The sequence below is a fragment of the Astatotilapia calliptera genome, chromosome 11 (assembly GCF_900246225.1).
Source record: "Astatotilapia calliptera chromosome 11, fAstCal1.2, whole genome shotgun sequence".
Taxonomy (NCBI): Eukaryota; Metazoa; Chordata; class Actinopteri; order Cichliformes; family Cichlidae; genus Astatotilapia; species Astatotilapia calliptera.
The window spans coordinates 23,453,198-23,481,078 of record NC_039312.1 but is presented as its reverse complement, the minus strand read 5'-3'; the positions used below and the strand labels follow the sequence as shown (position 1 = coordinate 23,481,078).

Sequence of the window (27,881 nt, the reverse complement as noted above, 5' to 3'; positions counted from 1 at the left end):
TGGACGGGCCGGGTGGAGGGGATTACAGCAGAGGGGAGTGGGGGCTTCTTCCAGTGTTACCCTCCTGTTCTCAGCTCCCCCCGCCCCCCTCATCTCCACCTCTGTCTCTGTATTGTGTTCATGTGTCTTGGCTGCGGCTCTTATAGAAAAGCCCAGCCTTGAAAAAATGCTTTGGTTTCCATTTGAGAATTAATGGCAGTCTGAGGTGGAAAATGAAATGATTGATGGGGTGATGATGGAAACAGACAAATATCAGTAAACATGTCTAGACATACAGGTGTCAGGACGTCTACGCTGATTGACGAGGCAGGAACGAGAGCCAGCTGTGACTAAACTTGGCTTTATTGACTTGTTTAGCCTTCAATCTCAAACGGTGATTCCTGCAAATCTCCAATCACAGCCCCATTTCATACTTTCCAAACGGTCACCACTCTTTACAAACATCATTTTCAGAGTGTGAAGTTTAGCAGGGCGTGTTCATTTAAGCCGTGGAGTCACCGATAATGGGTTATCTTTAAGACCGAGCAAAGAACGGGTCTGATTAAGCACAACAGAAAATGTTTAGGTCTTGATAAGAAAAAATAAAATAAAAAAATTCATTCACTCCTTGAAATGTGCCAACTCTTTATCTTTGAACTATTGGCACTTGGTGAGGGCTGAGATGAGCGTTTTATTATCACTGTAACGTATGTTCCTGCAGAGAAGGTTCACATTAAAAACAAGATGCCATGAAGACAGACACGTCCACGATGAAGATCAAGATCAGGGTTTCCGTCAGCGTATTGCAAGCCCCTCACGGGATCTCTGGGTCCAAACTGAGGGGCAAGTTTTTACTTTACTTATTTAAAGACTAAAGCTGTTGGCTGGGATCTTTTTTTGGGGGGTTATGTAAACAAGGTTAACCGCGCTCTCCTGCTGGTATAGCCTACATTATTTTATCTTCATGTTAAGAGGAGAGAGAAACGCACTGTGCCTCCCTTTCTCCCGTTTTCTCACCATCGGCACAGAAATAGCAAAAGCCGCACCTACACAGTCCTGCTGTCCTGCCAGTAGGCCGTGCATGACGGCGGGCGAGGAGCCATTGAGCGCCACCTTTAACCGAGTGCCACCTTAAATCCCCAGCTGGACCCGACAGCTTTTTGTTCTCTGTTCTGGCGGAAACCCTGAAGATGACGATGACAATGACTCACACTCCAAAGCTAACACTACAACAGCATACAAAATAAATACCAGCTAAACCGTTCATAATGGCACTAATAAATAGTTAACAAAAAAAAAAAAAAGAAAAGAAAAAAATCTTCTCAAAGTGTAAAACATGTCAGGCCTGCTATGAAGTTAAAGTCAAACTATCCTATGCTCTTGCGACCAGAGGTAGGTAAAGAGACTTAAACACACATGAAGATAGAGCAGGGCTGAGAAACATATCATACAATCGTATATGAGCTTTTACACAGCAGATGTTAGAAAATCATTCAAAGTAATCCAACATGCAAACCTATAGGAAACACATGAGCAGACGCAGACATGATGAGTCGATGCAGAATGGATGGGCGTGTGTGTGCATGTGTGCGTGTGTATGTATGTTGTGTGAAAGTAGCAGTAGAGTCCTGGTCCTGGATAGCTTCAGTATTTACACGTCCTTTGAATAAAGCTTTTCTCTCCGTATTTTTGGTTTTTGGTATTTGTGATTTTGGTATGGTTGTCGATTTTTTGGGATTTTTTTTGTTTTTTGTCATTGTGTATTCCTCCTCCGCCTCCTCCTCAGGTAAATTTTTGGTTTAAACGTATCCACCCCACTCCTCTTCCTTCAGACCCGCAGCTTTTCTTATTAATAATAACAACAATAAAAAAAAGAAAGCAAAGTCCTCCTCTTCTTCATTTTTTTTGTCCTTGCGCCATTCCTTTGTCATATAGTAAAGTTTTTCTTTTGTCATTTTTGGTTTATGCACTTCGACGAGCACCTCTACCTAACATCTCTTTGTTAAAGAGTCATCGGTTTGCTTTCCTTCAAAGAGAAAGAGTGGAGAGGTGCCGTGTCGACATCACGTGTTCTTGACAAAAAGGTCCCACGTTGCCTCCTTTCCATCTTTGTTTGTTTTTTTTGGATAGATAAAGATTTTTGGTTTCAATCTTCTCCTTTCTCTCCCTTCTCCCCTCTTTCACCTCTTTCCCTCCATCTCTCCTCTTTCATTCTGTGTATTTTTGGCATCGAAAGACTGGGAGAGAAGGAGAGAGAGAGCCATTGAGGAAAAGAAAAATAACGAAAGAAGAGCACAAGAGAGAGAAAGAGATAGCTTTGGTGTGAAAGGCGAGGTTATAGTATCCTCCTTCCTCCTCCTCTCTGATTGGCCCTTGGAGGGGGTCACTCGATCTTGGCCCCGCCCAGAGAGGGCGGGCTGTGTGCCATTTCGCTGGAGGAGCAGGAAGAGGCGGGGCTGGAGCAGGGAGAGGGGGAGCAGGGTGTGGGGCTGATGCTGCTGGCCGAGGGGAAGGGCGAGGACTGGGAGACTTTGGCTACGGTGGTGCTGACCAGTCCGGCGTTGGGATTCTGGCCAATGTGGAGGAGGGCGGGGTGGTTGAGGAAGAGGGAGGAGGGGATGCCCCCACCTTGACCCCCGGATGCCCCCAGCATCACCTTGCTCCCACCCTCAAGAGTGGAAAGAGGTAGGTGGCCACCACTGGCTGCTAGGGCTGAGGCAGAGAGAGAAAAAAGGTTAATAAAATTGCCCACCGTGGCCAGAGGACACTTTCACAGTATATCAGAATATAAAATCAATACTATATTAAGTTTTGGCTTTTAGTATTTGTCTTTTTTTCTTATTTCTTTTGGGGATTCATCATCTTTAGTTTAGTAACAGTGGTCCTTCTCTCAGGCTTCTTCACCTTCCACTGCTGAACTAAATGACTTCCTGCAGCACAGATCCCACCCTGTGTTAGAAAAAAGTGGGAAATTGTTCTTTTCAAAAAAACCTAATGTCAGTCCCCATTTCAACACACTGGCGCGAGATGTAACAGCTTGTTAAAAATAATCGAACATTGTGAAATATCTTCAGCGAGCTAATCTTAGGGGATCAGGTTTGCATCAGTTTAGCTGATCGGAGATCTGTGATTGGCTGTTTCATGCACAGACTGTGCCAAAGATAGAGAGCTGAATTTTAATTACACTCATGTTTATGACTGTTTAGCATAAGGAACACTTTTTTTTTAAAGTGCTCATTTTACGCACATCTGCAGGCTTATTTTATTTTGCGGATTTACTGAAATAGGTTTGCATGCTTTTATAATTTCATGCTGCCTATTTTCACCCTGCTCTGTCGACAGTGAAGCAGCGTTGGTTACGTACATAAATAGCATAGCTGTCTAATAGACCTCACACAAAAACAAAACCAAAGATCTGCGGTCGATTGTGTACTATACAGCAAAACCAAGGATGCTTTTTTGATTGCTCCTTTATTCCCAGTGGGTCACCACAGCAGAGGGACCCACTTAGTTGATCGGGCACAGATCCGAAGCCCTTCCTGACTCAACTCTCCCATTTATCTGTGCTTGGGATTGTAGGAGTAGGACAAGGAGAAGTGAACTAGCAGGTGACCCCCTGAGGCTGGGCTTGGATGCCAAACAAATGTATTAATTTCACGACACTGTGGCAAAACCTGCAGCTTCGATGGAAGCATTAACTGCCTGTACAACTTCTAATGTTTGTTCTTTGGGAAAAGAAACATTTGTAAATACGGCCTTCTCCTAGAGTTATGCAGTAAAGAGTAAAAGAGAAGCAGAAAGACTGTAGCATTAGCCCTGTTAGTAATTATATTGTGATTTGTCTATTGCTGTAGCATCATCTTCTTCTTTCCATTAGGGGTCACCACAGTGGATCATCTGCCCCAACCTCATCCTGTCATTAGCATCCTCCTCTGTCACACCAGCCCTCTGCATCTCCGCCTTCATTACATTCATACTTCTCTGTGGTCTTCCCTTTTTTCTCCTACCTGGCAGCTCCATCTCCAACATCCCTTTTCAAATATATTCACTATCCCTCCTCTGCAAACCATCTCAGCCTTGCCTCTCGGACTACATCTCCATCACTCCCAATAAATATCTGAGTATCTTCAGCTCTGCCTCCTGTTTTTTTTTGTGTCACCGTCTCTGTACATCATAGCAGGTTTCACTGCCATCTTCTTCTATTGTGGTTTCAAAAAAGGTAATGGAGTAAGTAATAAAAGTTCAGTTCTTCGCCCCTGCATATGAAACATTTTAGAGTTGCAGAAGCAGCTGAGCGAGAAAGTAAAATCAAGTCACCGTGTCTCATATGCTAGATCTATCTATCTATTCTACATTCTGTCAATGTTCTATGTAAATACATTTCTAAAGGTGCTGCTGACATGAAATTATCACCAGATGTCACTAACAACCCATCTAACCAACTAAAATCCATCTGTAATTAGAAAGTAATCTAGTTTAGTCCCAGCTGGTGGCCTATAAAAAGATCTCGTACAATAAACATCTCATGATGGGTAAAACTAATGAGCGCCTTCAAGCCCTTCGCAACTTTATTGTTGCAGACATAGTGATGGCATTACAGAAGAAATTCTAATCTACTCAAGCTACCTGCGAGCATCTTTTGGAGTGAAAAGAATTATCAGAAGAGTTATCCAAGAGCCAAGGACCTTGAATCAGCAGGTGCCACACAGGACTTCATTGCTGAAGAAAAAGCATGCTGAAGATCATTTAGGGTTTGCTGAATAACATGGAGACCAATCATCTGAAAGCCACTGAAAATCTATGAAATGACTAAAGCTCAGAGACTGTTTGTGTGGAAGAACGGGCCAAAATCACACCTGAGCAACGCACGCAGCTAGTTTCTCCATACATGAGGCATTTTTAGGCTGTCATTGCCAATAAAGCCTTTTGTACAAAGTATTAAATACATTTCAGTAATACTGTTACCCTGTGTCATTTACCATCACTACACATAACTTATGGACATCTGTGTTTTTTGTTTTGCATGTGTGGACTGGATGGGTTGTTACTGACATCTGGTGAGAATTTCATGCCAATAGCACCTTTAGAAATATATTTATTTGGAACATTGATAAGAAGGTTTATTCCTACCGTTGGCTCTGTATGATCATCGAAAGCAGTTATATTTAATATTATCTTGGCTCTGTGTTGTTTACCGCAAACGCTCCAAGAGAAATGTGTGGCCTTAAAGGGAGAGGTAATAAAACCGCTTTTTCCAAGACGGTGGGTGAACAGTAGGGCTGCACTGAGGCCCAAAATAAGGTACATTTATGCTGATTATTTTTAACTGTAAATTATGCAAAGCTACTCAAGTGGAGTCCGAGAATAAAAGCAAGGGGAAATAAACATAATAGGCCCCCTTTAAAGGAAAGAGGAAGACTAAAAGTATAATATGGGCACTTTAACAGAAGTATTTGGCTACCAGACAGCTCTAAAGTGGAGAATGTCTTATGTGTTGACTGATTTACAGCCTGTTAAGAACAATTATGGTGGTTTTTTTGCTTTTCGGTGATAACGTTTGGTTTTCAGTGATGTTTTAAGATTAAAATCCCCTGTTGACTTTAGATACTCTGACAACAATCCATAAGTCCTCTGCCTGCTATTTGAATTACCGATATAAAAAGAACTTCACCTAAACTGAAAGATGACTTATGACGAACTTCCCAAACAGACTGCCTCGAAAAGATTTCTTCTGAGGTTTTCCCTCAAACTCTCAACATATTTTTGATGATTAGATAAAAAGATGAAAAGGATGCGTGAGACAGCACGAAGACAGAAACAAGCCCACACATTAACGTAAACCACCACCGTCACTTACACACAGACACTTGATGGGATGGGTTCATGCATGTAGATGATAATGTATGACAAATAAGTTTATTCCTCTTCTCTGCAGCTCTCTCAACTGTGGATGAACACACTTGTTTGCCCATTCATCCGTGTCTCCAGTCGGTAATCAGCGTGTGCGACCTGATTCACCCACCATGTATTAACTGTATTACTCATCCTCACACTTCTCTTTTTACTGCAGCTCCCTCCCCCTTCATGCTGTCACCCCACAAAGCGAGGTTAAAAACTAGCTCTGCTAAACTGACGTTAGCTGGGACTCTTCCCTGGTCACTCTTGTGGGACACAAAAGTTTTTTTGTGGCTATTTTTGTCTTGTTCTTGAGTGTAGGAAGGTTTATGTAGGGGTCCTGAAGAGTGTGCATTTGAGTTTTAACATTTATGTGTGTAGGTGTGTTTGAGAGGACGACTTCTCTAACAGTTTTAGAGGAGGACGATGCACCGCCTTTCTGCTGAAGATGGGTTTTTTTTATGTATTCTCTGACCCTGAGACTGCTCAAGAAATGAAATAATACTGCACACCACCTCACCTCCACCTCAGCTTTGACCTTTTAATTATATTCTGTTTATGAGAGGGGCTGAAGGCAGGCTTTGTACCTCTTTTTTGTTATTCTCTCTCCTATTTTCCTTTCAATGTCTCTCTCTCTCTCTCTCTCTCTCTCTCTCACACACACACACACACACACACACACACACACACACACACACACACACACCTTGGATAGTGGCCAGGGGATTGTTACCGAGGAGGGCTTGATTCATCCCTGTGTTAACTCCCATCACAGTGTTCCTGTTGTGACACGCGCGCGCACACGCACCAAGCACGACACATGTGCAAGCAGACACACAAACAGAGACAGGCAGAGGAGAAAAGGTGAGGGAGGGGAGGAAAAAGCAGGTTTAGTGGCAAGGACAGGCAGAAGGCAAATTCATCTCAGCACGTATAAAGAGCAGAAGTTTGCTGACTGTTGGCTGCACAAATGCAAACGAGGTTCGAAATGCAGAAAGAAACAGAGCAACCTAATGAAGTATTATTCATCTTAACACAGAATTCACATGAAATAATGAAGAAACACATCTGAACTGTCTAAAGTGTGTAATGTGTGTGTGTGTGCTTCAGTCGTATTCACCTCAGGTTTGCAGCAAAATCGGTGATGTAGTTAGACACGTCACCATTCTTTTTACCCATTCGCCATAAGCTGTGAACACAAAAATCACACACACACACACACACACACACACACACACACACACACACACACACACACACACACACACACACACACACACACACACACACACACAGAGTTAGCATGCACTGCTGCACAGGGGAAGCAGTGGCATCCAGCGGCATGCTGGGATATCAGTTAATGCTTATGTGCTCAGTCACTGTTTGTGTGTTTGTGTGTACAGTAAAAAGCATTTAACTACAAATTGCAGCTGAACCGAGCGTGGAGCAGTGCAGTATTGATTGTGAGCAGTGTTTGTGGAAATGTGTGGCCGTATGCAGTTGCGTTTTCAGACTGCAGATCAAGATAAATGATTAAAACCGATGATTCACCTCTGACTTCATGTTGCTGGTGGGTAAGGTTAATGTTCAACCACGCACATAGATTGGTTTTAAATATTAATCCTTTGCATTTTATAATATTACTCATATTAAATGACTAATTAGTATTCGGGTTAATGATACAAGTATATGTAAACGTAATCCGTGTGAGATAAATATTTAGGCTTCAGGTGGCTCTAAATTTTCAGTCTAAGACCTTCTTTTTTGTCTACTTATGACTCAACATAGCGTCAGTGAGCACAATACACTTAACCTGATCATCTCAGGCTCATCAGCCCTATTCACTTTCTGTTTAACTATTTTGTTTATGAGAGGCAATCAGAAGAAAACTGGCCTAAAGGGAGATAAACTGAGGAGCTGCACAGGGAGCTGGTATAAGATAATTCAGGCTTATTATGAATTATTATGCAGAGCTAGTCTAGAGGGATATGGAGCTAAAAAGGAGCACAGCAGTTCCCCTTTTTTTCCTACACATATTTTTTGATGTATATTTTCTGATACTTCTGCTGACAGTGGAGGCGAATTAATCTTTTTTAAATGTGCTTGTCACAGCTTTGAATTGAGTTATGTCCAAAATATTATATTTCCTGTTTGCAAAGTTTATTTTCTTCACAAGCACAAAACGGGTGTTGCCAATAAAAACTGGAACGTTTCTTTTTCTGCACTGAATTGCTGCTTTTAATTTTCCAACACTGCTAGCACCAGAGATGACGCTCCACGTTCAGGATCCACAGCAGTCAGTCGTCAAACTCAGAGAGGTATCAAATCTGTCAAAGACAGAACAACAGCTACGCCACATATGTCTCTCTGTCACTATCGTCAAACCTGCATTTATTTGGGTGAAAGCTGCGGTGGTAAGAGGTGCTCTGAGGTGCTTTGCTGTGAAGGCCTCGTGGCCTCTTACCCTGTGTTAAGGTTGAGTGTGCTGTGGCTGGGGGTGGCCGGGCTGGCTGTGCTGCGGGGAGGAATAGGTGGAGGAGGTGGAGTTGCCGGGGAGGGAGTGGAGCTGAGTGGGGTGTGGGTTAAGCTGAGAGAGGGGTGGGTGGAGGTGAGGCTGGAAGTCAGAGGGCAGACGGAGGACATGGTGGTCACCGATGTGCTGCTGAGACTCGTCACGGCCTGTGACATCTGGCTGGACATCTGTCAGAGAGGAAAAAGAGGACAGCGGCGTGTTTATTACCGACGACTTCGATAAAAATACTTTTGGGAAAGTTGCTGCAATGCGTTCGACTAGGCGTACCATGTGAGGGCTGTAGCAGGGTGGCTTGTGCGCTGGTGGGGCTGTGGGGGGCTGGTTGGGCAGAGGAGGAGTGGCACTGCTCGGGTTGATGCGCTTCTCTTTTTGCCTGCGGTTGCAGAACCAGACCCGGATCACCTCCTTCTCCATGTTGAGTTGCTCGGCGATCAGCAGGATCTCCTCTGAGGTAGGCTTCTGGTTCTGCAGAAGGCGGCATGATGGAAAATATTAACAACGGCAAGACGTGAAGAATTTTCACAACCACAAAGAATGAAAATCTGAAAATTACAGAAAATAAAAGGCTGTGTACACAAATTACTTTACTGTCAGGTGTCTAATGAAGCTGAAGGCTTCATTTGTCAATGTGTTTGTTACAAGTGCTGCGAGGCTGACAACAAAACCATACACAGTGGTGACAGGAAACCACAAACATCTTTATTTGTACTTAAAAACACTTTAAGAGGGGCGAAGCCAGCTACTGTCAGATCAGTCTGCCTCGGTGGATCTTGCATTTGGGGCAAGATTAAGTATTATTAAGTAAGTATTTCGGTGACTTTTTTAATATTTTAAAATCCACATTTAGTTGTTTTGTTTTTTTTGGTGTATAACCTATGAGCAACACCAACATAAAAGGGATAAAGATAAAAGAATCCTGTGTAATACAGAAAAAAAGACAGTCACTGTAATAATAAGTTGACTCATCTTACCGTCATGAAAGAGCGCTCCAGGGCCACACGTACATTCGTCTCGATGCTGGTTCTCTTCTTTCTGCGGCGCGAGGGAACGCCGTCGAAGCCCAGAGAGGGTGAGGACAGGGAGCTGGGGCTGGGCAGGGTGCTGTCTATGGACATGGTCTCTGAAGGGCAAATTCACCAGCACGTTCACACAAGCTTAACGTTCAACTGACAACAGTCATAACACCTACTCTGTGCATCTGCAGTTCTTGGAAAATACTGTGAATCATCTCTATCTCAATCTGATATTCCAGTTTGTGTGACTGCAGTGATCTCACCTGCATCATTCAGCCACTTCTCCAGCAGTGGCTTCAGCTTGCACATGTTCTTAAAGCTCAGGTTGAGGGCTTCGAAGCGGGAGATGGTGGTCTGGCTGAAGTCATTGCCGTACAGCTTCCCCATGGCCAAGCCTACATCTCCCTGATGGACAGATTAAAAGCAAAAGAAATTTAAATGTATTCACCAAAAAAACCCAAAGCATGTAGTGTTGGTGTAGAGAGGTGTCTCACTTACCTGTGTGAAGCCTAGTTTGATGCGTCTTTGTTTGAAAGTGCGGGCAAACTGTTCCAGCTCTTCGAGGTCACTGGGGTCCTCGGGGTGAGAGGTCACGGAAGGCACCGTGGTCACACCTCCACCACTCACCTCCACACCCTTATCTCGCTGCAGCGGGAGGAGTGAAAGTGAGAGTGAGACAGAAACAGAAGTGTTTGTTAATGACTCGTGCTGCTGAGGCTGGGTTTTTCTTTTCCACTGACTAAAGCTTCAAAGTTTCCTTGTACCTGTGCCTGAAGCCCCATTCTAGTCGGAGCAGAGAGCAGGCTCCCTTGGTTTTGCTGAGGTAGCGGAATAAGATTTGGTGTCGATAGGAGTCCTAAAGAAGAAAAGCAAAATATGAGTTCTGTGTATAATTTGTGTCTAAATGACTGTATCTATAAGTTATTCTGCCATAAAGGGCCTCCCCACCTTGCTGGCTCTGCTGTGCCTGTGGAAGGAGGAACTGGGCAGGAGACGGGAGCGGGTGGCCGGGGACCAACACCAGCTGCTGTAGCTGCAGCAGCTGCTGAATGTCCTTTCCAGTAGAGAGAGAGAGAACGGATACATCAGACAGACAATAAGATTTTGCAATTCTACAAGCAGAAGGACGGCTTAGTCACATCAAAATGTGCTAGTATGTTATATACGGTTCCTCCAGCTCAGGAAAGGAGGTATATGAAATGTATACCAACAGAACGCGTAGAAGCGAAAGGAAAAACTTTTTCTGTCACGTCAGAGTTAAGAAAAGGAAAATGTGTGCGTTCATGCAAGGTGGAAACTGTGAATCACGAAATCTACAGTAGACATGCATTATGAGCTGCTCCATGGATTGATAGCGGCTCCTCAATCACGCCGCTCATCAGGAAGTGGCTTTAACGGCAGCCAGTACCTGGGCAGTGAGCTGGATTGGCTGGGAGAGGGTGAGCTGGGATGGAGGAGGTGGGACAGGGACGCTTTGGGCGCTCTGCTCCTGTGTATTCTGTCCCTGGGACTGCGACTGAGTCTGCTGCCCCACTTGCTGCTGTTGTTGTTGTTGCTGCTGCTGCTGCTGCTGGGCTTGCTGATTGGCTGCTGCAGCTGCCTGAGCTTGCTGATTGGCTTGGGCGGCTGCGTGGGCAGCGTGAGCTGCATGGGCTGCATTGGACTGCTGCACAGCTGCAGCCAGGAGCTGCGCTTGAGCCTGCTGCAGCAACAGCTGCTGCTGCGCCGGCAACAGAGCTGTCAACTGGTGGAAAGGACGAGAGAAGAGAGGAGAAGCAAGGAGAGGAGAGGATTAAGAAATCAAGAGTGGGAAATGCACAAAGGTGACAAAAGAGGGAAACAAAGTGTTCAAAAAGCACCACCAGAGGAGCGAGCGAGGCAAAAGCAAAAGCCAAGTGCGTGTCTGTGTGAGCATACTACAAGTCAGTCTTACCCCTGCTAACTGGGAGCCGGTCAGCATGAGCTGTGTGTGTTGCAGAGCAGTCTGTGAGGGGGTCGGGCCGTGAGAGGAAGGGAGGGCTGGGGACATGTCAGCACACTCCTCCATCTTATTCTAAGATGAAGACATAACAGCAAAGCATATACAGAAATGGAAACACGGTTAGAGGGCCAGCGCTAGAATTAAAGCTCGATTTGATATAAACGTGTTTGTAATTATCCAATCGAGACTATGCAAGCAAATGCCATCCTGTCACAGATATCCATAAGTTAGGAAAATATTAAATATCTTTGGATAATATTGGACTAATTAAGTGCTACTTTAACTCAATTCTAGAGCATGAGACTATAAGAATTTATCCATGTTTAAGACACATAGCTCACTAGGATAAATCATTTGAATGTCTTAAAGCGTGCAATTTCCTCGAATGCTTCAAATGTGTCCCCAGTCTGTGTGATAAAATACAACTCCACTAGACTTTTTTCCCCTGTCCCATCCTTCTCAAAGAGTTGATCTTTCCTCCCAGACCCAGCCATGTTCAGACAGACAGAGGGGATCTTTTCCAGCGTACCTATTTGAATATCTCTTGTGGTATGCAAATAGGGAAGATTTTACCTTTTGGTGAGAAGTAATATTTCAGATTTACTTCAGTACTGAAAAGGCTTTGTGAAAAACACGAGTGCCATCATACTCTCTGCTCTTTGCAAACGTGTTTACATTGGGGACTGGGTGGAGAGTCGACACATTATCAACCTCAACGTCGAGCGTGACAAAAGAGTAATTCAGTGCATAGAAATGAACACAAAGCTGAAGCAGCCGTACCGTCAATAAAACCCAGCGTGTGACGTTGAGACACAAAAGATGTACAAACGCAAACACAGGCTCAGACACACACACACACACACAGTTCAGTAATGTGGACACACACGCAAAAGCACACACTCACCTTGGTGCTGCTCAGGTTTGGTGACAGAGGAAAAGGACAGGCTTTCATTGACTGAGTCTAGAAGAGAAGAATTAGACACAGTCTTAGAAATTACTTCAAAATGCATCATATTCCATCTCTGCTAAAAGAAAAATGGATATCTGGATTCCTGACTGTGTGAAAAGTTAGCTTGCGATGTTACTTGCAAATAACTGAGGGACTAATCGATGGGGGAAGTGATGGTTAGTTTGTCTGGAAGTACCGACTTTTGGTGAAAACAGATAAAAAAAAGAAAGGAAAGGCAGGTTTGATGGAGCTCTTTTATCAAAATGTTGCAAGTAAATATTTTTTTTTATGTCAGACTCTGTGCTGGAGTGTGTGTGCAACACTGAATCTTCTTCTTAGGTGGATCAATCAGAAAAAAGATGAAGGGGGGGGGGGGGGGAGATGAAGGTAAATACACAGGAGTAACATGTACCTGATGATTTGATTCTGGTCCATTCCGCTCTGAATCTGTGTGGGTGGCAAAGGAAAAAGTGATAAATGACATCTTCATCACTGCATCAACTTACAGCTGCAATTTCCGAAGTCATGCATGTGTCGCTCTTTTTGTTTTTTTGGTTTTTTTTAACATATATATTCCGCATTAAATCACGTGTACGTGTGGGTGTGTGTTTGCCGTCTGCCTCTCAGACCCTCGCCGCTTACCTGTGCCCTCCAATGGTGAGTCAGCCCCGACTTTTTCAGCCTCTCCTGGCTTTGACATCCTGATATCTGTAACAGGAAAGCACGCAGATAAACAAGTCAGACAGGCTGACTCCTAAATATGTGTCAGATAAAAAGTGCAGAGAGTGACAGAATAACAGAAGAAGCAAGCGGAGACAATCTAGATGACAGAAGGGAAAAGAGTACGGCCAGGGCGCTCATCTCAGATAGGTTAGGGTTAAATGTTTTCAGGTCACAGCCTGAGCCTACACACTGTACACCACACAATGTAGCTGAATCATTCACTGAGCCCACATTCATTCATTCTTTCTTTCCAATTAGTGGTTTAACATAAGAGTAGGTTGACCCAAGGTGTCTGCTGGTTCTAAATTTAACTCAAGGTGTTTACGTGGGAGACTTGGTGTACTAAAAATGTCTCACACTGTGTGTCACTCATTACAAGACCACATCACTTCCTGGTTGAATTGGGACAGTCCCTATAGCAACAGCAATGAATGGAGGGAGACAATAAGCTAAAGTCTTTAATTACTTTATTAGCACAAAAACACGGGAGCATTTTGGTAGCAGGGTGTACAGGAAAGATGGGACTGAAGATAATTAGTGTGGGTGAGCGGGTGTTTATATATAACTACACACACGTGTGTGTGTGTGGGTGTTTCTCTAGCAGTTTTCTTTCTATGTTACAGTACAACAGTACCATTTCATTATAAAAGCCTTTTTATTTGTCTGAAACCACAAACTGTTGTGTCCATTTGAAACCCTTTTTTCCCCCCCTGCTCTGACTCCTTAACATGCGCACACACAAACACACACAGATACACAGCGCTACTTCCCTTTTGTGAAAACATGCAAATCTGCCCAACGACCAACTAATTATATCTGCCACCTGCATAATAAACTCTCAGTCTCCCTCCTCCTTTTTCTCTCTACTCTTTCCCCCCCTTCCTCTCCTCTTTATGTCTCCTCTCTTCATCCTGTAGTCTCACGGGCTGCACATGACATAAACTGTACATCTTCCCTCTGCCTTTTATCAGCATGACACCTTAAATATAGAAAATGTCCAACAAGCAAGTGGTCAAGCATTGTTTTCGCCATCAGGGGGCAGTAATCACACACGAAGAAGATGCTCTGCTGACCAACACTGACCCCAGGCCAGTTTTAAATTAGCAAAGCATCAGTAAAGTGCAGTCACTAATCGTAAAAAGTGATACCGATCAAGAGTCACTCCCTTATCAGATGTTCATTCAGCTGCAGAAACACATTCGTCTCAGTGAAACAGATGTGAGAACAGTGGACTTTGGTACACATAGTGTCTTTAGGGAAAGGGGGAAGTGATGATCAGCTTGAAAAGCGCCATTCTGCCGCCAGTGGCTATAACCCTGTGTAAATACACACACACACACGCATGTGCATACACACACACACACTGACTGCAGGATTTCCCTTAAATAGCTGAAGATAAATCGGTCACCCAACGATGCGGATGCAAACATCTGGTTAATATATTATTCTGGTCAGTTTGCGGTTATTCCAGCATTTCATTTGGCACCTGCTTTCAGTGTTACGTGATGTGGCTATTAGTGAAACCAAAAAAAAAAAAAAAAACTGCCCAGTGTTGCTCAACTTCTGACAAAAACCCACCGAATATGCACAGAAATAACATCTTCCTCTAAATAATCACAAATTTTTGCCACGCGTAACAAACTGTACCCCACAGCAAAAATCTATAACACACTGTAAAATTTCCACTTCTTCCACATTGGGCCCTGTTACACTGCGATCTTCAGCGCGTGGAGTGTACAATACTAAAGCCAAATCCCCCTCCTCATATAAAATGATTGCCCAGCTCATAAAACCGAAGTAATGCAGAGCTCCCAAAGTGCTGCCTATCGCACTGCGCTGCCCCGTCGCAGGACACGGGGAGAAGGTGCGCGTTGATTCATGGTTAAAAATGGTCTACAGACAGTAGCATGGTGGATAATGTGGTCAGTAATACAGTGGTGGGACAGTATATCAAGATGTAGTGTCTTTTTCTCACTTCCCCTCCCGACTTCCCCTTGTACCGGGTTGAGCGCAGAGTGCTAAACCCAACACTTACTGTCAGCGAGGCTATTAATATTAGCCTGCTCTCTCTCTCTCACTCTCTCTTTCACTCTTTTAAAACCTCCCTCTCTTTTACAACACACTGCTGCACACACAAACACAAATAATTTCGTGTTGGGGTGACTTACACGCTTTGAACATGTTTACAGTGTAAGCGGAGGACGCATCTCTTGACTGTTTTTTTTGCACATGTGGTGCAAACTGCATTTACTGCAGGGATAAGACAGTGCTTCTAACAGGTTTAATTGCTCAGCCCTGTCATTGTTGCTCCGCTACAGCATATGCAGCCCTTGGAGTTAAACAGTAGAGTTCAGAGTTGCTTCACCATACTGAGTGAATCCACAGCAGAGCAAATTTAATGCTGTATAATCCTGTGTCATGAATAAATGATGCAATAGAAAGGAACAAGGAACAACAGTGCCTGTGCTCAGTCTGGACTGTTTCTGTTATTCTCCTCTGGGTATTTTGGCCGAGATGAAACTCCACTGCAACCACCCTGCAAACCCCTCCCCCTTCCCCCCCTCCCCACCAACTCTTCACCCAACTTCCTGATTCAGGACATAACCCCAGCGCCAAGGGGGGTGTCTGGGAACTGGAGTCATAAAACTTACTAACTACAGATTTGAGAAGCCAAGCGGTGCTGAGGGTTGCCGAATTTGATTGCAAAGAAACATTTTCCATTTAAAAGTGAATGTCAAAGAGTCATGTCAACACCAATCGCATATCTGTGCCAGGATGAGACAAGCAGGAAGAACATGTTAGTGTCTAAATTGTTAATATAGTAATGATAAAATATGGGGCTGGACAGATATTAATAATATTAGAAATAATAATAATAATAAAACGATGATTTAGGAATCAAGAGAAGAACTCAAGCTGAAAAAACAAATACAGTGAGAACCTGAAGGAACAAATTTGGGATGCCACAACAAGGCCATAACATGTCATGAGGGTCTCTGCTCTTGTCAGTTTGGGTCGTTTGTTTAATCTAAGTTACTATTGTTGTGTTTTTTTGTTTGTAACACATAAAAATGCCTCATACAAGTGAATAAAACACATGAATGTAACCAAATGCTGCTGGAACTGAGAGACAAAGGTCACCACCACATAATGCCCATAAAATCATTTTTTCCCACTTCTACACAGTGTAAATAATTTTTTTTTACGGATGGCAATGATGTACTTTGACCAGATTAATAAGACTGAGTGCTTTCAAATTTCCACACTTAATTTCCCTCATTCATTTACTTTCAATGTTTAAAATGAGCAAAAATGATTAACTTTACAGAAAACCTAAACACGGCTCACGAGGTGACACATCAAAAATAATTGTACAAGATTATTCCCGATATACACGAATGTTTACCGCACTGGCTTTCCACACCGGTGCACCTTTGTGAAGCTGTGCGTTACATAATCTGGCGTGATGTGCCGTTTGTTGAAGTTTGCGAGAAGGACATGTCACTTTGGTCAGAGTAACTTCCCAGAGGTCACAGCAGTGACCACATGAGGTTAAGGAGTGACTCTGTGAATGTTGTGCCGTGAATCACTCACTGATAAACCGTGAACATCACAGATCTTATATATATATTTTTTTAGAAATTCTATCTCGACGACAAAGACTGAGTAATGTGAGCTAATTGACATTTAGAAATTGTATTTCGGGTAACGGGTGAGTCAGCTAACTGCTTGCTGATCTCTCGTAGGTCGTCGGTCAACCGAGACTTTGTCTGCCTGTTCTCATAGGCTGTGCTGAGCGGACCACCCAGACGCAGAGTAGGAAGAGTTACACTATTCCTACTCCGCATTATTTGTAAATGCTGAGGCTAAAAAAAAGGTTTTTTTTACATAACTGTCCTTAAATCAGAGAGTTTGGAATTCATTGACAGACTTGAAAATGAGCAATAATCAATGCAATGCTCCATCGCACACACACAAACACAAAGTATCCTCCAGCTTTAAAGATGCACTTTATCAGAAAAAACATCTGTAAAGTGAACACACAAGTAACGGCGCTCATCACTGGAGAGAAAGTGTTTTGATGATGGACAATGAAAAGTAATCTCAGTACAGAAACACAGTCGAGCTGCAGAAGTCGCCTTTCATTAGCTGAATGTTAGAAAAGACTCTTCAAATAAACTTTTCATTACATTTTCCTCAAGGTTATTTAGCATTCAATATTCAGTTTAAACACGCACACACACACACACACACACACACACACACACACACACACACAAACAGAGGCATGCTACGGGCTGGTGAAGTGACTGACCTTTCCCTATGCAAGAGACAGGCGTCCACTCATCCATCCATCCATCCATCCACCCCCCCTCCATCCCTCGTACCACCTCTCACCCTTTGATGTTCCCCAATTAGCTGAGCTTGTTAGACCCACTGGCATTAATCAACAGCATATCACAATCTCTCTCTCACACACACACACACACACACACACACACACACACACACACACACACACACACACACACACACACACACGTCCCTCTAACTCACGCAAAGCTTAATTGGTCTTGGTAAATGAAGGCCAGCAACGATAGAGAGCTGCACAGACAGTCACTCACCTGGCAACCACATGCTGGAGAAGTCCTTTGCTGCTATTGCCGCTGTCTTGGTCATATCTGCGAGAGAGCGTATACGCGACCTAAAGAATAACTCTCACTCTCCCTCTCTCTGTCGCTCTCTAACCAAAAGGAGGAGTGTATTAAATCATATGGTTGAATTACTCTTCCCCTCTCTTCTCTCTCTCTCTCTCTCTGTTTCTCTCTCGCTCACACATGCACATGACAGTAGTCCACACCCCCCAAGCCCCACCTCCTCCCCACATCCTGCAACACACAGGAAGTAAGCCTCAAAAGAGTAGGAACTGTTCTCAAAGAGGAGAGAAAAATACAAAAAAGATAAAAAAGAAATTGGAGACACGCAAGAGGTTAAAGAGTGGGAGAGAGTGAGTGAGTGAGCGAGGAGATCGAATAGATAGAGGAGTTGAAAAGGAGGGGGATGATTGGTGCCGTCGGAAAGTGATGGCGCGGCTGGAAACAGCCACTCACACACACACTCACGCTCACTCACTCACACACACAAAGGAGAAAAACAGCGGGTTTGACATCACAGACGACTCTATGATAGATTTATATACTATAAAACCCAGCGGAGGATCAAAACTTCTCCAAAACTCAGCTGATCACGTTCCCCCCCCCTAAATTCTACGCCAGATCTTGCAGTTTTATCAGTTTACCATGAGTCACGGCTCCCGCGCCCCGGTCATATCTATGTTTATGTCTGACGCTGGGACTGCCATTAGAGAGTACACCAGTGGGCGTAAGGTGGTCTGTCGAGGGAGGTCGACACCAACAAGAGAAGATGTGAGACATCCTCAGCTAAGTATAACAACCACAGCTCCACTCTAAGCCGAGAGGAAGGAAAAACTCAGTCACAACACTCACTGTACCACTGACCACGCCACAGTGAGTGCTACACCACAGAAACCCACAACGTGAATCTCTACACGTGATGGGTAGATGTGGCACGAATGTGGAACATGGAAGATAAACTATATACGCGTTGTTATCAGTGTCGCCCACAAGGATTAAAAGGCTAAGAGGTAAATAAGTGAAAATCTGAGTCCAATGAATGATCATATGGAAGCAGATCAGCGTGTTTCAGCATTAATACTGCCTACGGTTTCACATCTGTGTCAACGTGCTGCCCTGGCAGCAGGATGAAGCGACCACAAGGTGGCACTCTTGATTCTCTAAAGCTGATGAACGAACCATCCACAGACGAGAAGTCAGAGCACCGCTCCCCTCCCCGTCCTTCTCCCTTGGTCCGAGTTCACTAATTCAAAAGCTAACGGCAGCAGAGTTCCCAAGTTTAACCTTATAAATACTTTATGTGGTGATTTACAACAGCCCAATGTACTCCTGGATAGATGCACAGTAAGAAGTGCATACAGCACTCCACTGGAGGTGCTCAGTTATACAGAGACACAGTTTTGAATTTGTCCTGAATCACAAAAAAAAAGAGACTGAGGCTACAGCTGTCCATATATGTTGTTACAATAAAGATCACATCAGGATCAAGACTGTGGTGTGATGGGTAAAGAACTTCCCAAATACACAAGATCATTTAATAAATGATTATTTATCTAAATTAGATATTCAACAGAAAATAAACTGTATAACATGAAAAATCAATCCCTCTGCTACATATTAAGGACACTTTATCATTTTCTTAACCACCCGAGATGATCAAATAAAACTAAGAATGCGAGGATGTGTATAAATTAGTTTTTTGCTGGCTCTTTCTGAGACCGGACACCAAACCGACACTCAGGCCTGAAACACACCTTCAGTTTTATCTGAAGCACACAGCTCTGCCTTCATTAGGAGAGCAGATCTGCGTGTCTGTTAGTAATCAGCGGTGAGAGAAGGAGGGTTTGTTTGTGAGGGAACCGACCCAACAGGCTCGTCCAAGGACAGTGACAGACTGCGCGTCGCGGAGGAGGCGGTCCACTGGGTCAGAGGTCATGTAGGCACCCTGGCTTTGGCCGTGACCTTTGTTCAAACCCCAATCTACGCAGATAACTACCAGTGTATGTGTCTTTGTGTGTTTTTATGTGTATGTGTGTGTGACAGGAGTGCTGTTGGAGTAGCCCTAATAAGCGGATGGTGAATCGTGTGCTCTGTGTGTGTGTGTTATACAGTTAATGGCCAAGAAAGCCCAATCTTAGCCATAATGGGGACAACACATAGCATTAATGGACCAGCAGCAATTACATATTCATCTTATTGCTAACAGCGAAAACTGAATAAATAATAATAAACAACCAAATGTGCAATATTTTGGTGCGTGTTTTTGTCGACCACTAGAAGTTAAGTTTATAAGACAATAAACAAACACGCAGTTACATGCACACACACGATCTGATAGCGGGACCCCGGAGAGGAGGATAAGGGGAGGCTGAGTTCTCTGGAGCACCATCAATCACTTCACTGTCAGACAGTTAGGGAGAAGTAGCGAGGGAGGATTGGAGGTTACTAAGATTGGGGGTGGGGGGGGGGAGGGTAAATGAGGAATAGTAAAGGAAAAAGGAAGGAGCTGTGAAACAGTGACAGGAATAAAGGTGAGCAATAGAGAAGAGGCAAAGTGGGATAAAAAGATTGAAGAAAGCATGTTAACTTGCTTGGGGTAAGCAGGATGGGAGGAGACGGCGTATAATGGGTCATTGCAGGGACGATTCTGAGGACGCCAAACCAGTTCAGCATCCCTCCATGGCTCAGCCCTCCTATATCTAGTGCAGCCTCGGGCTTGGAGCACACACACTGGCTCTAATTCATATAATCCATCATATTCCTCTTCGTATAGACGGGGACAGAGCACGGCTCAGTGATGGACCCACCAAGCCAACACACAGTCAAACAGCAACACTCTTATTATACAAGGTGAGAGATTTAGAATCCAGTCTTGTGTATTGTGTGTGTGTGTGTGTGTGTGGTGTGCAGTTTCATGAGGAGTAGCAGGATTATAAACAGTAGGTCGAGCAGTGTGGAGACTACAGAGGTTGAGGTTTTGTACGAGAAGCGGCAGGGGCTAAAACACACTCACACTGTTGGCTACCTTGGGACCGGCACCATCTCAGCCGCCTACACCTTTGCAACACCTATTCCTTTCCTGTTTCTGATACCTCTCAATTGCTCCTTTTCCTCTAGCCCCCCTCTGCCCCTCCATCCTGCTTTCACACTGTTCCCCCTCCTCTCTCTGTATCATCTCGGCAGCCCATAGGGAGCCGGGTTTGTCTAGACAGACACCGCTCTCTCCCACGGCGCTACCAAGGTTGAAGCTCAAATCTTTATCTTTCCGCCTCTCACCCACTCTTCTTCTTGTTCTTCTGCTTCTTTCGGTGCAGGAGTGAAGGGTCTGCAGGGGAGGGACTGGGTTCCCTTGGCCCGGCTTCATGACCAGATCAAGGAGCACTGAGGCCACTTTACAAAAAAAATGCTCACTTACATGGACAACACAGACCGTTGTGCAGAAGCGCAACATACAGACAGAATTACTTTATGGCAACCACTACCTCTAGGGGCAAGTTCTTTTGTCCACCTGTCCCCCTGTCACCCTGCCCTCTTCTTCATATGTCCCTCCTCTTTTCCTTCAAACCCTGTCATCATCACCCATCTCTCTTTTTTTGTGACACCCCCCCCATCTTTTTTTTCCTTTCACCAATTCAAACTTTCTCTTCTCCTCCTGCCTCTTTCTCCCTCAGACCTGCTGGTCAGCAGCAGCTGTGACATCACTGGCCACTGTTCTCTGCTCGGATTGGACATTCGGCCACGTTGCCAGGCAACAGCAGTGAAAGGTCTCAGTGTGATCGTGTGTGTGGCGTGCGCACGTATGTGTGTGTTTATGTCTGTTTATAGCTACGTGAGTGAAAGGTGTGTGAGCGATTTTCCTCGCCTTGCCCTTTATCTGTGCATGAAGAATGATCAGAACAGATCTACTTCTATGCTTTATCTCAGATCAAAGCATGTAGATGATTGGGCTGCCTCGCTGCTCTCCTCCACCACAGAAGAAGAGGGATGTGTGCGCGTTGCGTTAATGAAAAAGAAAGATGGTACGAACGAGTGTGCGTGTCAGTGTCTGCACTTGCGTCGAACCAAATAAATGTGTATGTTCGTGTCGAATGCGGGCCTGTATGTTGTGTGTGTGTGTGTGCGCGTGTGTATGTGTGTAAGCCCCCGGGAGCGGGTGGTTATTGTATCTGACACAGCGGCTCTTTCTCGCGCCTCATATTTCTGGGCCGATCGATTCCTCTGACTCCCGACAAGACAATAATCGCACCTCCCTCTCTCACTCCATCACTACCATTATTACTGACCTCCCCAGGGAACGAACAGGATGGAGGGAGGGAGAGAGGGATGAGGAAGGAAGGAAGGATGGAGTGAGTGAGGGAGGGTGAGGAAAGATAAGGGGGGGGACACAGAGTTGCCTAAATATGGCCTATGATGATGAAAAAGCAAAAAGGGGGGAGGGAAATGATGAAAATGAGACAGGAAGAGTTGGCTGGGAGAAAGTGAAAAGAGACTGAGAGGGAGAGAGGACCAGGAAGTTGAGATAAGATGATGGAGGGAAGAGATCCGGGGAGGAAACAGTAGCAAAGATATGGATGTGAGGTGATACAAGCCAAAAGGAAGAATGAGAGAAAGCAAAAGCATGAGGGTAAACGACAGGAAGGAGGCCGGTGCGCGACTTAAAAAGGAGGCGAGCGATATAGATCATGGTGAGAAAAGAAAGGAGGACACGAATGAAGGAGTGCGGAGAGACAGAGGGCTGAACGGAGGGACAATAACGGAGAGAATTAGTGAAGAAGAGATGAAGGATTCGCACTATCTTCTTCTAATAAAGGAGAAAATAAGAGACAGAGACCGGGGGAGGGAGTCGGAGAGGGGAGGTAGGGGTGGGGGTTAGACTGAGGTGAAAGAGGGAGAGACAGAAATATATAGGAACACACACACACACACAAACACAGAAATACACAAGCACATAGAGCGATGGCTGCAGCGCGGTGGAGGTCAGCACTCAGAAATATTATTAAATTGACAAGAGTACAATAGTTGATTGGCAGGCTGACTCCTGCACTGCCATTCAGTGGAGAAGAATGGAGATGGGACACACACACACAAAATGCACTCACAACTGCAGTTTCACAGAACAATCAACACAGCATGCAGAGATGTGGACACACACACACTTTGTCCGTTGTGTGCATGTATGTGCTCACGGCTGCCTCCGTTGTGCCTGTCACTGCTGCGTCTCTATGCTTTGAATCCAGATTACAATTACAGTAATTGGCTCTCAATTCAAGGGATTGCTGTTTGACCCCCTTCACCTCTCCGTCTCCTCTCCATGGCTGCCTCAGACATCCCCACACATTTTTGCTCCTTCCTCCACCTCATCAATATTCCTCCACCTTCCTTTCTACCTGTATTGTTACATCCATCTTTCTCTGTTTGTAACCCCCCCCCCCCCAGCTTTTCTCTACCTTGTCCCTATCCCCCCTTAAACACACACTTCATCCTCTGCTATAACTATCTTCCCTCTCAGTTCTTCATCCACCCCACTCCTTAGCAACTTCTTTCCACTTCACACCACCATTTTTGCCACTTTTCCTCCCCCTTCTCTCTTCCTCCACCTTCACCTGTCTTTCTCTGATAGTTGGGCAAACAGGGAATCTATTGTATACTTAATTTATGCTGTATTTATTATGGATAGCTGTTCAGCGATACAGTCAGGGGGATATATTGTGCAAAAAGAAGGGGGGGTGAAAGACTGATGATAAGAAGAAGGAGGTAAGGAAAGGGGGTGATAGAGGTGGTGGTGATGGTGTGTTAGGGAGGTGGTGGTGAAGCGAACGAGGGGAGGGGGGCTAGGAAATTGGTCTGGCTAGCGGAACAGCTTTTCACCTCTCTCTCTCCCCCTTTTTCTCTCTCTCCCTCTCGTTCTCTCTCCCTCTCTCTATTCTGCTTTGTATTCTGCAGAGATGACAGGGGGAAAGCTTTATTGCTCCGAGTTTGTATCGATCGGGGCCACTCTGAGGGGGTAGGCCGGGGGACGCGCTGAACAGGCCCTTTTTCAACGACCGCAGCTCCAACATCCCCCCCTCCACCGGCTACCCCTACCCTCTTACTCCTCACCCTCCTCCTCCTTCGAAACCTCCTCTCGCTCGCTAGGTCGCTCTGAAATTCAAATTCAAGGCTCTTATTCTCAAAGGTTAGGAGAGGGAGAGCACAGGAAAGCAAGAGGGAAAGAGAGACAGAGATTGAATGAAAGAGAGATGGAGGCGTCTGGCTTCTTCCCCTGACTGAGGCCCTGAATGGAGCTGGGATCTGATAAGCAAAGCCCACAAACACAAACAAGGGAAGAAATGGAGAAATAAAAGGAGGAAAAAAAGGCTGAGAGGAATATATCAGCCTCTGTGCTATTTCTTCCTCATCTTTCCTGTCTCACTAACTGCCACCTCCCCCTCCTGTCCTCTTCACTACTGTATCCCCATTTTGTATTTTTTTTTTTTTGTTAGGATGATTTTGTTGACAGGTGAAGAATGAGCTGGGTCCGAGCATACATAAACCTCTCTGCTTCTGTCCTGGTTAGAGGGACGCTGGGGGAGCTAGGGTCCGCTGAGAGACAGAAAAGGCCTCCACAGACCATTTTTTTAAATTCAATTAAAAAAATAAAATAAAATATAATTTTACAGAAGCTTTCAAAACTAGAAACTCAAAAATCAAACAAACAAAAAAAACCCGTCTCACTCCCTGCCTCTATTTCCACCGCTTCTTCTTCTTGACAAGCAGTGGATGAACAGGGAGCAAGACCCAATGTCAAAGTCAAAGCCAAGGGACCAAACACTTGACTCTTGCATGTGAGCACACACACAGATGCATGCACACACACACACACACATACACAACACGCACCCTTTTTATCCGTTAATGGCATGCAGAGTGCTGCAGTGAGGCTGGGGAGAGGAGGAACAGATTGTCCATCAGGGGGTTACAGGGTTCAAGTCCATGACCAGAGGGCTAGAAAAAGGTTAGGGGTTGTAGGTTCAACTCCCTGGGGGTGAGGAAGATCCCTGCTGTCTGCTGTCCAACCCCAGCTCTAACACCCCCCCCCCCCCACCAACACCACCTCACAAACCTCCTCCAGGACAATATCCCTCCCCTCCCACCCACCTCCGTCTCCACTGCACTGCTGGCCTTTAAAGCCCTGCTTATTCTGATCACACACGTGTAAACCTGAGCCTAGCCTCAAGACATACTGTATTTGTCTCAGATGTACGCACGCACCTGCACGCTCTAGCCTGCTCCCAAACAAACACACACGCACGCTCGCACAGGCAACTCGCCAATGCGCAAACATATTCATAAAGCTCCGGAAACACTCTCACATTTCAAACAGAAATGATTTGTTCTGTGTTCCCATCATCTTATTTTTAACCTGAAACTGTTTCTATCTGTTCCAGCTCCATCTCACTTACCCCTCTCGTGGAAAAAGACCAAAAAGAAATACAGCACAGCCTCAGCTATCAGTTTCAGCAGATCTAAGTGGATATGACATGTTTATGTAAACATTGGTTATGTATACTGTGTATATATGTATGTATTGTCACTGATATTGCTTTTGTGTGTTTATGTGCCGCTCCAGATTGACTTCAGAGATAGAGGAGACATCAGAGACTTGTGATGGATACTCCACACTGGATGCATGGAAAGGTAGATACACACATATGCGCACACACAGAGTACACTAACCTGCAGGCCTGTAACTTGCCTGGTTGGCCGGATGGGTGGATGCATTATTAAACACACAGGACTTCATATGTAGAGACAGAATATGAATGCTGCACTGGGTCCTACTGTGGCTGTTCGCTCCACTTGTCACTGTTTCAAATTTTGTCAAAACCTATTTTAGTTAATATTATTATTTAATATTTATATAATGAATGTTAAATATTAAGTTAATAAGTATGTGTTTATTTACTTACATTTGTAAATGTTCTTATTTCAGTTCTTAGGCTGATTATTAATACAGTGTGCACCATTTCCATCCACTGCTGGCTCTTCCTCATACTGAAAGTTTCCATATTTGAAAAGTTTGGTGATTCTGCACAGATCGGAAATTTCTCCAAGACAAATTCCTCTACAAACCCTAAAGCAAGTCACAATGGAAGAAACGAGACAACGGCAGCCTTCTACATGGTCAAAGCCTGGCTTGATGGCACGAATCAGAGGTCAGGTTTCACCACGGGGCAAGATGGTGAATCCATTTAGCATTATCCTGGGCACAGAAAGGTGCTGTAACCTACCAAAAACGGTTGAATCCCACCAATTAACCAAAAGGCTCGAGCACCAGGAGAGGCTGAACAGCAACTAAACCACAACACGAGCTCTGTGTGTGTTTACATCTGTAGGGCGGGCAGGCCGGGCCCCGACTCTCACGGTAATCGATGAACGAGGGAGGAAAGGGAGGCAGCGGGCGAGGCAGGGATATGTGTATGTGTGTGTACGGGGGAGGGCGGGTGGGAGAAAAATCGGTAAAGAAAGCAGGTTATCTCCCGTCATTAGGGGAGGGGGAATCCCCGTCTGGAGGGAGAGAAGGCTGGGTGGGTGAGGAGGAGTGAGGGAAGACCGGGGTTCATTGATAAAAAGGGAGAGAGGGGAGAAGGGGAGACTATGTTTGGCATCGAGAGAGAGCAGACAATTATCTGTATTGATTAGAGCGGCCCAGTACTGTGAAGACTGAGAAAACTATGACTGGATCAATAGAGAGAGAGAGAGAGGGAGAAAGGGAGGGAGGAAGGAGGGAGAGAGGATAGACCAACAGAGAGAAACAAACGACACAGATAAAAGATACATATAATGACAAAACATAAAGAGGCAGAAACATCGTTTATGGTGCAAAGCGAAGTCACAGAGCCAAGGTGGCATAAACGTTAAGAGGTGAGTTTGGGGGGGTTTGGGTAGCGAGGGCGAGTCAATGAAAGCACAAGGAGATGCATTACATTGTTGATGTCATTACTCTTTATCATTGATTTGTCAGCACAACCACAGAGTTCATTCAACGAGCCATCCAGTGCCCTCCCGTCACCACAGCACACACAGCTGAACAGAGAGCGATGGCGAGAGACTGAAAAAGACATTAGCTAAGTACACACCGAGCGACCACAAACTGGAGACTCCAGGGCACGGACAAAAACTTGGCCAGAGAAAACTGTCATTTCTGCCAGCTGCAAGAGCCACAGATACACAGATCTATTAAAATAACATGATTCTCTGTTTTTTTTAATTCTCACACCCCTTTGACTCTCATATTAATTACTAGAGGTGGTACTCGTCAGAGACATATTCCTATTGCGGTAACATACACTGCGATTAATCGCGTTTTTTCCTCAAAGTCAAACTTTGTCAAACTTTGTCTGTTTTAACCAACAACAATACAATGAGACTGTCAAGCGTGCTGACACCGTCACTGAAACCTGCCATAAATGTTGCCATAAAATGGAGTCAGTCTGATTGGCAATTACATCTTACAGAAATTCACATTTAAATATTACATTTGTGCACAGCAACCTTCCTGTTTTATAGGAATATAACCAGCTGGCAGCCAGTTGAGTTGAGTCCCCTCGAGTTGTGCTCACTGACAAAGACTCATTCAGACTGATGGCACCATGCTGGCAATCTGTCTGTGTTTATGAATTAGACTGCAGTTACTTGCAGACCTGCAGCAATCTCTCTGAGAATAACGGCATTCAGTCAGTTTGCAGAAAAGTTGCTGCCTATCAGGCGAGATGATCCGTCTTATTCGTAGTATTCCCAAAGTATTTTATTTATTTTATTTCATGAAATATTGATACAGGGGCCACAGTGGCGCATTGGTTAGCACTCTTGCCTTGACAGCAAGAACAGAACTGCGAAGGACTGGTGAGCGGTCCATGGCATGCCCCGCCTCTCCTCCTATGACAGCAGGGTTAGGCTCCAGCCCCTGGAGACACCCTCATTGAATAAGCAGCAGAGAATGGACGCATGGAAATATCGATGCAATATTGCAAAAATATTGTAATACTTTACCGTATCGATTCCCCCCACACACACACATCCAAACAGATACTCACAGAAAGTTATGCATGCATGTATGCATATCTTGGCTGACTTCCTGCTGTGCTCTTCTACAACTACACTAAAGCAGACA

General features: G+C 44.8%; 1 protein-coding gene across 7 annotated transcripts in view; it reads right to left on the bottom strand.

Annotated features, from left to right (window-relative positions):
• Window positions 1–324: 324 nt before the first annotated feature.
• pou2f2b (POU class 2 homeobox 2b) overlaps window positions 325–27,881 on the bottom strand; it is a 64,322-nt gene continuing 36,765 nt past the window's right edge. For 3 of the 7 annotated variants that reach the window (XM_026183828.1, XM_026183830.1, XM_026183826.1), the window contains 15 exons: window positions 12,993–13,058; window positions 12,763–12,797; window positions 12,306–12,362; window positions 11,354–11,473; window positions 10,829–11,164; window positions 10,369–10,474; window positions 10,185–10,276; window positions 9,919–10,065; window positions 9,684–9,825; window positions 9,379–9,527; window positions 8,675–8,872; window positions 8,339–8,574; window positions 6,995–7,063; window positions 6,581–6,654; window positions 325–2,691 (listed from right to left, as the gene is read on the bottom strand). In XM_026183828.1, coding sequence (XP_026039613.1) covers window positions 2,363–2,691; window positions 6,581–6,654; window positions 6,995–7,063; window positions 8,339–8,574; window positions 8,675–8,872; window positions 9,379–9,527; window positions 9,684–9,825; window positions 9,919–10,065; window positions 10,185–10,276; window positions 10,369–10,474; window positions 10,829–11,164; window positions 11,354–11,473; window positions 12,306–12,362; window positions 12,763–12,797; window positions 12,993–13,058 — 2,156 coding nt within the window. In that variant the 3' untranslated portion in view covers window positions 325–2,362. Of the gene's footprint in view, window positions 2,692–6,580; window positions 6,655–6,994; window positions 7,064–8,338; window positions 8,575–8,674; window positions 8,873–9,378; window positions 9,528–9,683; window positions 9,826–9,918; window positions 10,066–10,184; window positions 10,277–10,368; window positions 10,475–10,828; window positions 11,165–11,353; window positions 11,474–12,305; window positions 12,363–12,762; window positions 12,798–12,992; window positions 13,059–17,698; window positions 17,844–27,881 lie in introns of those variants that run through there. The other 4 variants (XM_026183829.1, XM_026183827.1, XM_026183831.1 and 1 more) reach the window with 4 other exon arrangements.